This window comes from Copadichromis virginalis, linkage group LG3 (assembly GCF_057382275.1).
Source record: "Copadichromis virginalis isolate Kocher_CV1m ecotype Utaka linkage group LG3, C_Virginalis_male_GT1.1, whole genome shotgun sequence".
In the NCBI taxonomy this organism is placed as follows: Eukaryota; Metazoa; Chordata; class Actinopteri; order Cichliformes; family Cichlidae; genus Copadichromis; species Copadichromis virginalis.
In genome coordinates this window covers 26,414,673-26,432,339 of record NC_140620.1, presented here as the reverse complement: position 1 = coordinate 26,432,339, position 17,667 = coordinate 26,414,673, and the positions used below count along the sequence as shown (strand labels likewise).

The 17,667-nt window shown below is 40.8% G+C and overlaps 2 protein-coding genes across 2 annotated transcripts; one reads left to right on the top strand and one right to left on the bottom strand.

The window, feature by feature from the left end:
• Nucleotides 1–719: 719 nt before the first annotated feature.
• On the bottom strand, nucleotides 720–14,105 carry LOC146713713 (uncharacterized; the record flags this gene model as incomplete). The annotated part of the gene is made up of 10 exons (XM_085438926.1): nucleotides 720–4,348; nucleotides 4,430–4,525; nucleotides 5,021–5,185; nucleotides 5,277–5,394; nucleotides 5,666–5,736; nucleotides 6,770–6,877; nucleotides 11,564–11,634; nucleotides 12,933–13,033; nucleotides 13,823–13,908; nucleotides 13,986–14,105. Coding segments are annotated over 10 exons (3,330 nt in total), but the record flags the coding sequence as incomplete, so codon positions are not given.
• LOC146713714 (tripartite motif-containing protein 16-like) lies at nucleotides 7,528–11,436 on the top strand. The gene has a single exon (XM_085450066.1). It carries the CDS (start codon nucleotides 7,528–7,530, stop codon nucleotides 9,199–9,201), a length of 1,674 nt encoding a protein of 557 aa, XP_085306192.1. The 3' UTR covers nucleotides 9,202–11,436.
• Nucleotides 14,106–17,667: the final 3,562 nt, after the last annotated feature.

The following is a 17,667-nucleotide window of genomic DNA, read 5'->3' as shown; positions in this document are numbered from 1 at the left end:
ACATAGCAGTAGCTCCACGCATTTATGGACGTAGAGATGGAAAAGAAGTTTAACAGGTTTGGTTGTTGGTATTACACAGGCTGCTCTGAGTATTTCAGAAACTACTAGGATTTTCTACACACAGCCATCTGTAGGGGTTACAGAGAAGGTTTTAGACTTGACAAATATTCAGAGAACAGCAGTAACGCCTGAAAGCACAATTCTTATTACAGTGTTTAAAGAAATCAAAGATACTTGTAAAGGTTTTTTTTTAACTCTAATAACACATTCAAGATGAACACGTTGGCAGTGATGTTGCCAGAGATGTTTTCCTCTACACAAATCACTACAGTTACTTTAGCTTCAGCGTTGTTACATCACTACAGAAAACCTAGAAGCAAAAACACATTTGTGCTTGTTTCTTGAACTCTAAGAACTATAAAAATGGATGATTTTGAGATTGATGATGGTCTCGATTGCTTTAGTTTCTCTGTTTTAAATATGATACAAGACCAGAATTAATGAGAGGTGCAGACACAAAGAGGTTCTGCTCAAGATTAGATACAAAATGCAGCTGTAAGAATAGGAAATGTGGATATAGTTTCAAATGTGCTTGGTTTTAAAGTGAATGTTTCCAGACATTCATCCACTTGAAGCAAGATATTTCAGTCTATTTCAATTAAAACATTGTCTTCTGGCAGGAAAAAGTGCAATACAGTCTTTGAATGAAGTGCGCAGAGTGACTGAGGAACAATGCTTTATTAATTAGTAGGGAAACATTACATACATACATAAATAAAGACAGATCAACATAAAAATGTCCTCATATGAAAACACAACTTGAATTTTCCAAGTCAGACAGAAAGTGTCTGTTTTTAATCAGAGTTATAAATATCTCCTTGTTTAAACTGATCGTGTTTTTTAAAAAAGACACCACCGCTCTCAAAGATTAGTTATGTCAGGCTTTATAAAAACACAATTAGTAATATTATTATTTCTATACAAGTCCAGCCTGGATTAAAGAGATTCTGCTGCACGGTTCGTGCAGTTAAAGGTGCTTGTGAATCGAAAAGGTCATTCAGTCACATGACCTTTAAAAACTGCAGAATTTTCAGGATACTCCAAAGATGTACATCTTTATAGCTGCAGATATTTCTCTTTCAAAAAAGAAAAAAAGTACCACAGGAATAAATCAAAGGGAGTACAAATAAAATGAAATTAGATTTTATTCACTCCGTTTTTTAGCTCCCCTCCTTTCAATTCAGTGTTTAACTTTGCAGTTTGTATGTTGGTTGTAATAGTTTCTTTCATACAATACGGCGTACCCCTTACTCTCATAGTAGGAGCCTTTAGTCTGTGGATTAACGGACAGACTGACTCAAGTGTCTGTAGGCCTAATAGGAGAGATCAAGTCATGGCTACGGCCACCAAATTATTCAGAACTGCTAGTGTTAGTGTGGTTTTGACTGAAAGCTTGTTAGCAATCACGTCACAGGCTGTAGTCATTTCCCGACTCATCCAGAGATCTCAGAGCTTCACTCTGACCAAAACAAAAAGGTCTGTGATTTCTGATAAGACATCGGCTTTCCTGAGGTTGTGAGGAGAGGTCATTATTGTCATTAATCTTGGAATGTACTCTCAATTAATAGATTTAGAAAGAATACAAATATACCTTGAAAACAAGTTGTTTTTCCCCTCTGTGGTTGTTTAAAGTGCATTACAAGGACAATATAGTACAAAGAAAACGTAGTGAACTTTTCAGCTCCGCTGCACTTAAACCTTATAATAACTAACAAACAAGGTAACAAACAAGATTTAAATCCATACGAGACAATCTCATTGTATCTTCCTTTGTTACTCAAATTAAACTTGAACATTTTAAAAGGTATCTACATTTCATAATGGAGTGTATCTCCTGACTTTCCTGAAGGAGGAGTGATTAGGAAAAAATCCTCAAAACAAAACAACCAAGAGTTTATCTCCAGCGCGGCCTTGTGGGCAAGACCGAGTCCTGAGAATGAGCGGACTTGTCACTGTCACTGTCATTCCGTCTGTGGCCTTTAGGGGGAGCCAGCAAGTCGTGGCGCGATGCACGAGGAGATGATTTGACGCTCTGAGACTTCCTCTGTGAGGAGGGGGAGAGTTTTTGGACATCTGAGGATCTTGCTGACGCATGGACTCTTAGTGATCTTGATAGCGTAATAGGCAAGGAGGTGCTGGATGGGGTAACAGGGGAGGTCGTCTTGGAAGAAGGTTTGGGGGAGGGGTCTGACCCAATGTTGGGGGAGTGGGAAGCAGCAGGAACAGCAAGGTTGGTGTGAGTACGTCTGAAAGAAGAAGAGGCTGTGCTCCGTGCAAAACCCGGAAACACAGATGATGAAGAGCTAGTGGCTTTGCGCAAAGGAGTGGCAGGAGCACTGACGCTGCCTCCTGCTCCACTTCTTCCACCCTGAGAGAGTGCCCGCAGTGTGGAGCGACAGATCTTCTCCTCCTGCTGGGCTTTAGGTTTCATTAAGGGCTTTTGGCTGGACATCTTTCCTTGAAAGTCCTTGTTCTGTTCTCGGGCAGATGGCTGAGTACCTGAAACATTCTGGTTCTTTGAGTCCTTTGGATCCAAAGTCTTGGGGATCCCAGATTGTCGGGATGAAGGAGCATTTGCAGGCCTCGCTACTCGTCGAGGGGAAGCACTGCTTCGTTTTGAGGGAGTCAGACTGGTGGGCCCTGCGGTGCTGGAGGAGCCTCGATTCTTCTCTGTATGTTTGATTCTGGATGGACTTCTGTTGGTCCTGGATATTGGCACAACCCTCCTCATGTCCTTGTTCTCGGAGGTTGTGAGGGTCCGGATAGATTTGGATTTGCCAGATGCAGAGATAGTGTTTGGGGTAGGTTTCTTCCCATTAGTTTGGACTTTAGACGTAGGAAGGCTCTTGCTGGGTAGTTTAGATGGAGTTGCTGGTTCTGCTTTTACTTTGGTGGAAGAAGCTGCTTTTGCAGTTTTACTGGTTGAGTCTTTAGATGCCATGTTGTTTTTGCTTTTCTCTTCTGTTGATTGTTTTGAGACGGTCACTCCATCACTGTTCCTGTTGGTGGACACTTCTGCTTCTTCCTCCAGTTCTTTATCTTTCTCAGAAGCATCTGCTGTGAGAGCAGGCACTACATTAGGTGTTGGAGGTTCTTTCGGGCGCCACACAGAGGAAGAAACAAGCAGTGATGTGTCATCACAGCGGGGGACAGGCACTGGTTGGCTGCTGATGGGTACAGGCACTGGTTTTTCATTGGCCGGTTGAGGTTCTGAAGGCATGTCATTGGCTAAAGCAGAGGAAGTTTGTTTGTTTCCTCCTTGGTTGTCACCCTTATGCTGATCTTTTTCAGTTTCTGCATAGGTGCTTTGTGTGTCACTTGTAGCCTCGCACACACCCGTCACACACCATACAACCACCTTATCCTCTTGCCCCTCATCGCCCTCTCTTGGTGTTGAAGAAGAGCTGAGCTCACAGACTTGCTCATCAGATTGTTTTGGATTTACAATCAGTTGGCCATTATTCTGCACCTTATCAACTTGCAATTCATCCCCTTTCTCTTCTTCCAAATCTGTGATTGTCAAATCATCTTGATGAAGACCGACATGTCTGTTTTCGCTATGACTTGTGAGGGTGTCGCCACTGCCAAACACTTTTAGCTCAGGAACCAACGTGCATTTGTCTAAAACCACCACCATGTTTCCTGTAGCAGTGGTGCTCTGCTGAAAGCTCTTATCAGTGCAGTCAGTCTGCTGAGTTAAAACCAGTTCAACATCTTTTGGTTTGCTTGTTGTAAGTGTTGCATGGCTGCTTAAACCCATGCCAGGTTGATCACTGCTGCTTTTGTTGTTGTGTTCAGATTGCTGGTTTGAGTCAGAGGTAGGTTTGACTGCAAGTTCATTTGCAGGATTAGTGGCATTTGCACACGTCTGGGTAGCATTTTGGCTGAGGTAAGTGGCAGTTGCATGGTTTTTGTTTTTTGGACTCCTTTTGGAAGGTGATGAGGAGTTTTGTGGTGCCGTCTGGGTGGACACTGGGAATCCTGGACTTGAGGGAGATGGAAAACTGCTCCCTTTGCCTCTTTGCTGAATGTTTTTGCGATCAGTCGCCTTTTCCAGGAAAGTGCTTAGTTCCTGCTCAGCAGCAATAGATGGTGAGCAGGATGGAGACTTTCGGGAACGACGTAAGCTCACAGCACGTCCCAGAGGACTGTGGGAGTTGTTCACTGGTGAGCGAGGGTGGGACCTAGGGGTCAGGAGCTCCATCAACAGTCCGGCCTCGTCATGCCGCGACAAAGCAGTGGACATGTCAAGCTCACTGTGGCAGCGCAGCCCAAAGACTCCATCCACCTATAACGGGAACAGAGAGTGGATCATCGTTAGACATCTTTGATTGATTTTGTTTTACAGTGTCTGCGTACGTCATCCTACCTTTTCTCCTCCAGCCCAGGAGTGCCTCTTCTTCTCCTCCAGCTCTTGTATCCGCTGACGACGAGCCGCCTCCTTCGCCTCCCTCTCCATGTTCTCCTTCAAAAAGAGAAAGAGAAGTTATTTTCCTGATGCACGTGACTCTTCTGGTCCTCCATAGCCTACAGATATTATGCATGTTGAAAAAAAATTCAGATCCTGATGCACAAATCAAAGCAAACAAATCAAAAAAATAAAACAAACTGTGAACCCTTGGGCCTTAAATACAACATCTCCTCTTATGCCTGATTTATGGTCTGGTATTTGTGTCTCTGTCAACAGCTCATCGTGAGAGAAGGGTTTGGGAATTCAAACTACTCAGAGGCAATGGAGACACACTTGAGCCAAAAAGCCAACAATGGTGAAATTGTTGGCAATCACACAAAACGGAAGGTTTAGAAACTAATATGTTTCACTGTAAATCAGAAGTGTTATGAAATATGGGATGAAGACTAATGTATCAGTTGAAGTATACCAACAGTTTTAACCACATCTACTGGATCTTGTGTGGATTGTTGTACAGCTCGTGTGATGGATTTGCATTCATAGTTGTACCTTGACAGCATTTGTGAACCTGGAGCAGAAGGTGTGGAAGATGCTGAAACAGTCGTCCAGCCTGAAAGTGTCTCTGTCCTCGCAGAAAAAGTCGATCAGCTCGCTGCCTTCCCTCTTTAGCTGTTGCCGACTGCCACGGAGTGAGCAGAGAGATGATGTGGCATGCTGAGACAAACATAATAGGCACAAAATTATTTTTTAAACTACACACTTATTTAAAGATTATATAAAACTAAAATACTGTTATGTGTGTTACCTGCAGAAAGCTGTCCAGTTGCTGCAGCAGCTCTGTGTCTCTCTGGATGCTCTCCTCCACTGAGTGTGTGCGAGATGTCAGCAAATGCAGCTCAGCATCCAATGTTTCCAATGAGATCCTACCAAAGGAAGGAAAACAAATCCATGTAGCCTCATTTCTGCTTTGGTTTCATTCATTTTGTGTCTGGTGTAATTTAAGTATCAAATGAAGGACTGAAAAGAAACCAGCAGGGGGCGGTGTTCACTCAGATTCTGTAGAGATGTAATAAAATGATGGCAAGAAGGAGTATAATAAATAAATCCCCACCAAACAGGTTGATGGAGAAATGTAGTGGTGTATGTGGACAACTGTAGTATTTAATATGTGAATAATATGAAGTGATGTCTGACCTGGCTGCAGCCTGGATGTGACTCAGCTTGAGAGGAAACTCCAAGAGCTTCTCATCTTTTTTATGGGCTTCCTATAGAAAAACAAAAAAACAAAACATGAGACCCCCTCTTTCCAGCTACCTCCTCTTGCTCATTTTGGTGGTACAGAGGTGCTCTCAATCCACATAAAGAGACCCATTCTCTGTCCCAGGGTCCCCTTCTGGTAGACATTGCATGAAATCACCTTAAAGACATAATCTCACCAGCATGTTTAGGCCTTCTACCAGTAGGACTTGCCTGCAGCTCTATTCTGAGCCCCTCCTGAACTACTGAGCATCTCACTCTCTGAAGCTGAACCAACAACTTGTCAGAATAAACTAATTTCCACCTGTTGTATCTGCAATTTTATTCTGAGGGTTCAAATTTATATCAACTAGTTACTCAACAGCTTCCCCTTCAGCTTCAGGTCTCTCTTCACCACTCAAATCATTAAGACGTGGATCTGCTAATTTTCATTGTAACCACTTCACACTGAGCTTCAAACTCTCTCAAACTGTCTCAAGAGCTGATTTCATTAATAGATTAATCAAAAAAAGGATTGTATCATCTGCAAAAAGGAGAGACGTGTTTCTGAGACCACCAGATCTGAAAGAGTCTGTACAAAACCAGCAGTGGCGGAGTCCACCACTCTCCAGGAATAAGTATGACTTATTGACTGTAATGTGAACCAAGCTCTGGTTGCAGTTGTCCAGGTACCAAGTAGCCTGTAACAATGGCAAACACCCAAAGCAACACCAGGATGACAACCACATCATAGCATAGATCTTCCCTGGAAACTCTAAAGGTGTGATTCCCCATAAAAATAGGGTCTTTAGGGTCTTCCTCCCTAAAAAAAAGAAAGAAAGAGGGACCACATCTCCAGCCTACCCATTCGGAAGTAGTGTCCCTGACCTCCTGCCAATGAGTGCCAACCAGCACAGCCGACTACATCCAGAACCTTGATCAAATTCAGATGAATCTCATTCACCAATGGTGCCTGACAACCAAAGAGCACTTTAACTGTTTTTGTGACTTCAGCCACACTGGCGTATGTGCAAAAATGAAATGAACAATGATGTTACTCACCAGAGCGACAAAGTGCAGCAGGTTCATGCCTGGTTTGTTAGCTTTGGTGTCAGCCAGAGACAGGAGGGACGACAGCTTGAAGCCTACTGCGTTTCCTGCATAACCTCCCTGCAACGCACATAGCACAGAAATTAAACTCATAGTGGTAAACATTCAAACACTTGAACAACAGAATCTGAAGCTATAAAACTACATTTCCCACAAAGCAGTTGGTCTCCATAGTCTACCTGATAAGAGAGAGTAGAGACAGCAAGTCTCCAGTTTGACTGTACACCTAACATGTATCGCCCAATTATCAGCTCATTCTGTTAAACATTTATCAATTAAATGAACATAAATACACTTTTTCTGCAATCATTGTGTCATGACAGTCAAATGAGCTCATGCATTCAGACCCTGAGATTTTAAATGACAGATACTAAGATTGTGTAAATAAGCTAACACTAAAATACAACTTCTGCTCAAACTAGCAAACTAAACCGTCAGAAATAAAAGTAGTACTTCAACAGCAGAGTGACTGGCTGTGATTAAAACTGCAGATCAACCTCCGAACAATTTAACACAGACAAACATTTTTAAATGTGCTCTGCTGTGTGAAAAATGACCACACGCCGTCTGCTTGAAACCACTTCTCCTCTTGGAATAAGTCAAGGCCTCATAACCACTCCCACTTCCTGTTTCTGAAAAACACCCAAATCTTTTCCTGTATTGCATCAGTATTAGAGAAACTCACACAGTCACTGACACTGAGAGGAGAAATGGCGCAGAAAGGAGTTCAGCTGGACCGAGAAACCTTCTCTTGTTCAATCTGTTTGGATCTACTGAAGGATCCGGTGACTACAACCTGTGGACACAGCTACTGCAGGAACTGTATTAACACTTTGTGGGACAAAGAGGAAGAGAAGAAGAAAATCCACAGCTGCCCTCAGTGCAGGAAGACTTTCACACCGAGGCCTGTCCTGGAGAAAAACGTCATGTTTGCAGCTTTAGTGGAGCAGCTGAAGAAGACTGGACTCCAAGCTGCTCCAGCTGATCACTGCTATGCTGGACCTGAAGATGTGGCCTGTGATGTCTGCACTGGGAGGAAGCTGAAAGCCATCAAGTCCTGTTTATCTTGTCCAGCCTCTTACTGTGAGAAACACCTCCAACCTCACTATGATGTGGCTCCATTAAAGAAACACAAGCTGGTGGCCCCCTCCAAGAAGCTCCAGGACAACATCTGCTCTCGTCATGATGAGGTGATGAAGATTTTCTGTCGTACTGATCAGCAGAGTATCTGTTATCTCTGCTTGATGGATGAACATAAAGGCCATGAAACAGTCCCAGCTGCAGCAGAAAGGACTGAGAAGCAGAAGGAGCTCGAGGTGAGACGACTAAACATCCAGCAGAGAATCCAGGAGCGAGAGAAAGATGTGAAGCTGCTTCAACAGGAGGTGGAGGCCATCAATGGCTCTGCTGATAAAGCAGTGGAGGACAGTGAGAAGATGTTCACTGAGCTGATCCGTCTCCTCCAGAAAAGAAGCTCTGATGTGAAGCAGCAGGTCAGATCCCAGCAGGAAACTGAAGTGAGTCGAGTCAAAGAGCTTCAGGAGAAGCTGGAGCAGGAGATCGCTGAGCTGAAGAGGAAAGACGGCGAGCTGGAGCAGCTCTCACACACAGAGGATCACAACCAGTTTCTACACAACTACCCCTCACTGTCAGCACTCAGTGAGTCTACACACTCATCCAGCATCAATATTCGTCCTCTGAGCTACTTTGAGGATGTGACAGCAGCTGTGTCAGAGACCAGAGATAAACTACAGGACATTCTGAGAGAGGAATGGACAAACATCTCACTGACAGTCACTGAAGTGGATGTTTTACTGTCACCAGCAGAGCCAAAGACCAGAGCTGGATTCTTAAAATATTCATGTGAAATCACACTGGATCCAAACACAGCAAACAGACGTCTGTTATTATCTGAGGGGAACAGAAAAGTAAGAAGAATGGAACAACAACAGTCTTATTCTGACCATCCAGACAGATTCACTGTATGGCCTCAGGTCCTGAGTAGAGAGAGTCTGACTAAACGTTGTTACTGGGAGGTGGAGTGGAGAGGGGGAGGAGTTCTTATAGCAGTCACATACAAGAATATCAGCAGAGAGGGAGAGTCAACTGAATGTGCTATTGGAGCAAATAATAAATCTTGGGGATTACGTTGCGACAACAACAGTTATATATTTCTGCACAACAATGTCCAAACTGTCCTCTCAGGTCCTCGGTCCTCCAGAGTAGGAGTGTACCTGGATCACAGAGCAGGTATTCTGTCTTTCTACAGCGTCTCTGAAACCATGACTCTCCTCCACAGAGTCCAGACCACATTCACTCAGCCGCTCTATGCTGGACTTTTATTTTTTGAGGGCGTCTCTGCAGAATTCATTAAACTGAAATAAATGTCACTGAGGGACAGTTGATTAAAATGTGATTTAGTTTTGACTTTCCTTTGGTCTCCATCATTGTTAATCAGACCACATTGTCACTAATGCCCACTTTGTTGCCTCTGACATGGGATCCCTCTCTACACTAGTCCATTTACATTTACATGCTTCCCTTAGGCAGTATTATTAGAGTGGATAGCATGTGGGCATATTCTCATTATTATGCAGTGAAATGTTGATTTACTTACAAAACAATGTGGGTTAAAATGTCTGTTTTAGTTTGCAGTTTCTTTGGTCTCCACATTTTTGCAGAGCACTCATCGTTGTGCAGTTTCCTGTCAGTCACACTTTACAGATACTATTTTGATATCTTATCATTTATTGTCTAATTAATAACTGACTTTGTTTGAACAAAGACAATTTTCATTACATTTACATATATTTGTTGTTGTTGAAATAATCAATCAGTTCAAGAAACAGCTTGCTTTGGGTTTTTTACATTGATAAATGCAGCTTTTTATGCTAATTAATGAATTTGCAGTTATTTGGGATCTAATTTTCTTTCACCTTTAATTATACCTACATATACATACAGCATACTCTGATTTTATTAATTAATGTGTAGCTGTGTTGGTCATATCGTTATTTCCATGTCGTTCAAAATTAATAACTTGATTTAAATATCCTCTTTGGAGGCTGCTTAATTTAGTGCACCAACCTGTTTTATGCATAAAATTTTGTTTAGATCCACAATTTGAACTTTTACTCAGATTCATAAATAGTTTTTGTCTGATTTTCTTTCATCATTTTCAGTCAGTTACATTTTGCACGAGTCTGATTTCTGCATCTGTTCACCAATGAATGCATGTCATTGGTCCACACTGTGTATAAGACAACCGACAGTTATGAATTAAAAACAAATCATTTTGAAATTTAAAACCTTTAGAAGACATTATATTATTTCCAATCAATTTGTGAGTGATAAATTGTTCAGTGATACCCTGACTGTAATTAAATGATGGATTTAGCCACCATGCTGTCACGCATGGTTTTGGCCGCCATCATGTCAGTTTTTAAAACAAGAGCCTATATTTGGATGATAACTTGAAGTCTAAGGCTACGTTCACACTGCAGGCGAAAGCACATCAAATCCGACTTTTCTGACCCTCTGCGACCCATATCCAATCATGGTATGACAGTGTGAACGGCACAAATCTAATATTTTCAAATCCGATCTGGGTCACTTTCGTATGTGGTACTGAATCCGATACATATCTGATGTTCTAGAAAGCGACTGCTGTTTGAACGGTCATGTCGCATTAAATCAGTCTTTTACGTCACTGACACAAGACAGACGCCGATTATCAGCGCCGGAGAAGACATCGCGAACGCTTCCTGGCCATCCAGAGAAACTGTTGGGAAGACAACGTTGGAGAAACGTGAACATTTTATTTGTACTGTATAATCTGCAGATTCTGACAGAAATCTGCAACTTTCCTTTGAAGCACCGCTCCTCTAAAACAGCAATAAGGATCATTATTAGGCCATATGTAAATAACAAAATAACTTTAGAATTTAAAGCAAAATTGGGAAACGTAAAGTCTGAAACAAGTCTTTATATTAACGGCCAACAGTCAAACAATACTGTTCAGTCTGGGTGTAAACAGAGCGCGTTGTGTGTGACGTCTTCTTTTGCACATGCGGGCCACTTTGAGGGTTCACACTAGAGCGCGTTTGCTGTCAGATTTTATCTGCAGTGTGAACAAGCAGACAAAAAAATCAGATTTGATCAAAAAAATCGGAGTTGAGCATTAATAAGACCTGCAGTGTGAACGTAGCCAAAGTTACAGTTAATCTCATGGTTAAAACTGTAGATATGAATCTAAATCTATTTGTAGCAGTAAACATGTTTAATTCTGATCTAAAGTTGAACATTTAAACATGAGTTTTTTTGGGACTGACTCAATTTTGGAGCCAGCCTCCAGTGACCACTTGACACTCGTATTAATATATGTGAGTGTTTTTAAAAAGAGTATATTACGTCTGATTATAATAAGGAAGAGAAGTTCTATGAAAACACTGCTTTGTTTTAGTGTCGTCTTAGCATTTCTTTTTTAATTTGCAGCTCACCTTTTCATCTTGACTCACTCTAATAAAAAGTTTCCATGCAAAGTTTTAGGTTATGTACAGAAACAGGAAATAAACCAGAATTCTAATATTAAATTACTGTCACGGAAATAAAGGGTGTAAACTAAAAAGCCTTTTGTTGCCTCTTCTTCCTTCTTGTATTTCTTTTTCTTCTTCCACCATCTATCCACTTTTTTCTCCCTCATCTAATTATTCATTGATGCTGTACAATGTTTTTTTTCCTACTCACAGCGTTAAGGAGGTTTCCGGCCTGCAGCACCAGGTGGAGAACAGCATGGAGCTCCTCGCAACACATTAATTCTGGAGGACGGAGACAAAGTAAAAGAAATGATGTCTTCATTTGTGTCAGTACATAAAGGATAAACCATGCAAGAGCATCACCTGCTGGAAATAACTGTGTAAAAAGAGAGTAAAGAGAGAAAAAACACAAAACCTGTGCAGTAAAGATACAGATAACATAAGCTTATGATGCTAAAATCCCACTGGGTTTGCTGTTTCATCACATGCAGTGTTAGCATGTGGAAGGTTAGTTAACAGTTCAGGCAGTTATCAAGTTCACACACACACTGCTAAAAATACTGAAGGTGTTAGTCTGTATTGGGTGGAGGGTGTAAACGAGGAGAAGGCTTTACTGCAGGTATTTCTGCACCAACGACATTCAGTCCAGATTTATTGCGTTTTATTTCTTTTCATCTTTTTTATTATTATTTTATTTTTGTTAAAAAATATTCCAGAGTTTCATACACAGATCTCTTTTCTTTCTTTCTTTTTTTACAACTTCTGAATCAAACGGCTCACTCCTTCACATAAAGGTGAAAGTACTGATTCTGAGACATTGTAACACAATCTGTGTAACAGAATCTGCTAAATCTGTGAAAGTGTTTCTAGAAGCTTCTTGGTTACACCTCTGCGTGGTGATTCTGAAGCTAAATGAATCCTCTGAGATCGATGTCATCACTGATGACGACCCCAAACAGAACCTTATGTTTGGAGTCAAGAAAAATAACTTTTCTGGAGGTTTTTAATGTTTTTGATGGATGTGAGTCGGTGTGATTTCTTTGTTGTTTGTTCATTGCCGAGACACAGAGATAAGGTTCATCAGCAGCAATGAGCTGCATCTCAGAGTAACTATTAACATGCTCTATGCAACTTTTAACACCTATTATTTATTGTATATTTGACCAAACCCTACTTTACCTCAGTGCCCTGATCCCAGTGTCAGGAGTCAAACGTTACTTTTTTTTAAAAATGTAAAATTAATTTTAAAAAGTTGATGAGTTTGCTCTAAAAAGTTTTACAGCTCCACCACCATCGTTGGTGTTCATGCCATTCTCTCAGTAATTTCAGTTCATACAACACAGATAGAAGCAGTCTGGCCACACAATCTCTACCTGCCTCCTGCAGCACATTTGCTTGTGGTAAGGAATAAAACATTGTAACACACTCAGTGTTGGTTCTGGTCCTTCTCTGCTCTGCGTTGACACTGAGACAATAAGTAAGAGAAGAGAAAGCAGAGCTGTGGCCTGTGTGAGCTCCCAACAGCGGCTGCATGCAGAGAGCAGCTCATCCGTGTGCCGCTGATGCTGCGAGCGTGTTACCTTTGATGGCGGCACGAAGGATCTTAATGTCCCGTTTCATGGCCTCGCACGCTGCCGGAAAATCCTCCTTTAAGAGCATGGATTCAATGCGGACTGTGTAACTGCAGACCGAGAGAGAGAGGGGTGAAAATGAATTGATTAATACATTTTTATTTTGCGTCCAAGCTGGTACACATCACTAAATACAGCTAATGCTACTACTTTACATACTCTCGTAGTAACTGTATACCAGCAGCTGGCAATTAGTTTGAACTGTGGGACTATTTTTAGCGCATCTCATTAAGGAGATGTTGTTATTGGTGTGTGGGGGAGCTGCAGGCATGTAATTGATTCAGCTTGATGTTTTTGAAATGATCTGAAGGCAGATGTCACATTACCAGCGCTCCAGCAGCAGCTACTTACTAACATTTGTTTGTTTTGTTGAGCACAAATTGATGCATTAACGGTTATGATTCCTGAGTCACTGAGTCAGCTCTGTTAACTGTCACAAGGTCCTGTTTAGTGATACAAAAACATTTTCCCCCACTTAGAGCTAGAGCTGGTACACAGGCCACTTTTACCCAACACTGTTTCACACCAGTGCATCATGTTTTCAAAAATTCAAAGTAACCACTGTACAGCCAGTAAAAGTATTTATGTTTAATGTTGTAAGTATACAAGTACAAGTACTACAAAAATGTACTTTTTTGGTGCAGTATTTCAGTGAATGCAACGGTGAAACTGTACAGACAGTGGAAGCATTTTCAGTGTAAAACTGTTTCATGGATCTTGCATGAATATCGGAAATGTTAAAAAAAAGATCATAAAGGTTTAATTCTAATTTCTGAAACTTGCAGTGAAAGTTGAACGCAGCATAAATCTGAATAACTAAGTAAAAGTTCAGCGCTCACCTGGGCACCTGAATCAGCCGGTACATGAAGGAATCGGCCAATGAGAGCTGAGAGACTTCGCCGCGGTGTGCCTTCAGTTTCTTCACCTTCATGAGTGCAAAAAGATGGATCAGATAAAAAAAACACATCAGTGTGTGTGTGTGTGTGTGTGTGTGTGTCTCACCTCTTCAGACTCTGGCAGCAGTTTCAGCATTTCTCTCAGACGCTCCACCCCAAAAGCCTCACTGTTGCCATGGCAGATTTCATCTACTATAGTCTCATTGGACCTGGAGGAAGAAGATGTTTAAATTTAGTGTGAGCAGCGATATAAAAAACAAACACTCATTGTGCTGAAGTTAAGAATTAAAATGGCATCAAAATAACATTACACTAAGCTGATCTGGGTTCCCCCCCACAGAGATTTAATTACCATCTGCACACGTACAAGGTACACTCAGTTCACTCTGTCAGGTTAAAATTCAAACAAGAAAATGAATAATTTAAGACAGTTTTATCACTTTGTGAACTCCAACCTTTTGCTTTTAAATGATAATTTCATTTTCAACATTGAAACAATGTTATATATTCATTCAGGAATTAGCCTGAGACGACATTTATAGTTATTTTTCTGTTGACTGGAAGCACCTTCCCTGTTACTTAAAGTAAAATAAAATGGACAAAATAACTTCTTTAACTAATTAACTTCAGTGCCGATACACGTCCAGTTTATTTTAACCTACACAGTGGATGAAGAGAAACTCAAAAACTCAAAATTTAACTTATTGTACTGTTGTCAGGAGATAGAAACTTTCTTGCACAGAGTTATTGTGCAAAGCTGCTTTCAAGGTCATGAGGAATTCCATAAACTTGAGATTTTCCTATTTGATATCCAGTTTTTGTATTTTTCGCTGAAACCTTCAATTTGTTCAATGAGTACAGAGCACACTTTCACAGTTAGGCCAAGCACAAAAAGACTGAAATTCTGATGTCAGAGTTCATTAAAACCGTTTCTTGACTGAGTGAGCTGAATAAACTGGACAGGCGTGTTCTGTCAGATCATCCCACCAAGTACAACTTCCTTGTACATATTTTTACACTCTGTTATAAATGCAACATGATGTCACAGAGTTTGCAGATGTATTAACAACAGTTTTAGTAACATGCTCTGGACATACTTTTAAAATGGGATTTTCTAAGCAACAAGCCCTAAAACGAGAAAAGCAAAAATCCCACAATTGAAATTTTGTTTCCTTAATTTTATGACAAAGAAAATTAGTATTTTCTGAATACTGTCTGTCAGTGCTGTTTACATCTGTCTAAATCTCAGCCAAGGATATCTGAGAGTGGATTTGTGGGTTTAGAAGTTGTTGGCGTTCTGTGTGTGTGTGTGTGTGGGGGGGGGGGGGGGGGGGGGTGTTGGTCAGAGAGCTGTTTGTCACACATTAAGTGGTCGTTCAATGGAATCCGCTGTGACGCTAATGATTGTCTCCGCTGCTCTCTTACCTGCCTGAGAAAAGTTGGCTTTAAATTTACGGCAGTGATTTATCAGAGATGTGCGGAGCATGGAAGGAGAGCGTGAGAAATAGAGACAGGTGGTTAACAGTGAGTCTTTACAGTTGCCTGCACAACCTGGTGGAGTCTTTCATGTTTTAAGGCTGCATTTCAGTAAATGGTGTTGGAGATCTTGTTAAAATGGAAGAACTATGAACAAAGAAAAGTCAGATTTTGACACACTGCACAAGTCTGGAAGGCATTTGATTGGTAAAGACTTCATTTTTCAACATCAGAATAATCCCAAACACATTGTCAATTACAGTAAAAGAACACCTTGACTGTACCTGGACCTGCACAATAAAATGGTATCAGTCATGGACTGGCCTGAGCCCAAATCTCAACATTACTGAAGCAGTGTGAGAACAGAACAAACAAAGCAAAACAACACATCCAAAGAAGAGTTTTGAATGTCCTTCAAGAAGCCTGGAGAACTATTCCTGAAGACTGTTTAAAGAAAGTACAAGCATGCTGTTTAAGAAAGTTCAGGCTGTGCTGAAGAACAAAGGCGATCCTGCTAAATATAGATTTTCAGGCTCATCTGAACTGTACAAACTCTGATTTGTCTTATATACTGGTTTTCCATGTATGTTTCCTCACATTGTAATAAATCGCTGCACCTTTGTTTTTTAACCATTTCCTTAGAAAAGTATAAAGAAGTGCAGGGCAACTCGAACATTTTGCACAGTCATCCCAAAGTATATTTCCTGGAGCAGATGGCTGTGTCTTTTACTTCCCACTTCTCGAAATTGTTACTTTGTTGTTGGAAAAGTTAAAAGTACTTATACTAAAGTCATGATGCATGCTTAATCATCCAGGTAAGGAAATCCTGATGAGTGACGAAACTTTTCTCCACCTGGAAACGTTACGTCCGGATGAACAGAACTAACTTTTGGGTACTTTTAGCTCGGTGTTAAAGCAGCTGCAAAACCTTCAGCTTAATTTGAAACTGAATGACAGAGTTTTTGTGGATATTGTACATCGTGAACATAAAATGATGCAATACAACTCAGATTCTTCTCCAATTGATTTCAGGTATAGTTGCTGTACATTCCTGCTCTCCGTCTCCCACATGCCTGCATGTCCCTCAGTGTGTTTGGTAAGCACTAAGTCTCAACATGGTGACCTGAATGATTCAGCACATTCATTCAATACATTCTCTAAGCTTAGCCAACTGACTCACCTTGTGGACACTTTTTACGTGACTTCCTATCTCTATATTAAGCTGTGGTGAAGATGTAAAATCCTCAGTGAGGTATAAATGTAAAAAAGGTGAAGGGAGGTTTAGATAAAGCAAGTTTTTTCATTCTTTGAACTACATTAAAGCTTCATGAATACGTATCTATGAACAATATAAATGCAGTAATTCTGTCAAGCAGCATTGCGGTGACCTTACCATGAATGGGTTACAAGACAGCAGGCCCCTGGGGACAAGACCACCAACCCTCCTACAGAGGATTAAGACGTCAGGCTCAAGGACACACGAACCACAACTGCGGTGTAGCCGAGCTGTTTAGTGTCTCACTGGAGCAGCGCTGTGCTTTGATTTGAATGTAGGATATCACTTTCTTGCTGTTTTGTCCCATTTTGTACGCTTTTTTTGTTCATTTTATGTCCCTTTGTAGCCACTTTATGCCTGTTCGTTACCATTTTGTATCTCTTTATTTCTATTTAATCGCTCTTGTAGAGATTTTCATCTTTTTGTCATCAAATTATGTATGCTTGTAACAATTTCGCATTTCCTCGTATTCTCATTTCGTTTCCCTTCGTCACTGTTTTTTCTCTTTGTGATCAATTTTAGTTTCTCAGTCTTCATTTTGTATCTTTTCATGGCTAACATAAGTTTCCTTGCACCTATTTTGCATCTTTTTAACCATTTTACACCCCTTTATTGCCACTTTGCACCTCTTCATGCAAGTTAAGTTCACTTTCAGCCATTTGGCCTCCTTTGTCACAAGGTTACACCATTCTCATTTTTCTTCTTTTCTCCTCAAGTGGTTTAATTCTTCTTATTGCTATTTTGCATCTCTCAGCCTCTTTGTTGTCGGTTTAAATCTTTTTGTTAATAATAGTCAATAATCAATGACATTGTAGTTATTTTCTGTCACTTCTGTAGCTCTTCATTATGAATTTAAATCTTTGTTTAGACAGTTTGTCATTTGTCAATTTAAGATCAGTTTATATCCATTAAGTTATTCTAAGGAGCTTGGAAAGAAAAGCGTCTGGACTTCTTTAAGTTTCCTTGAAGACGTTTCACTTCTCATCCGAGAAGCTTCTTCAGTTCTAAGAGCGATTGGTGGAGGGTCCCAGATTTT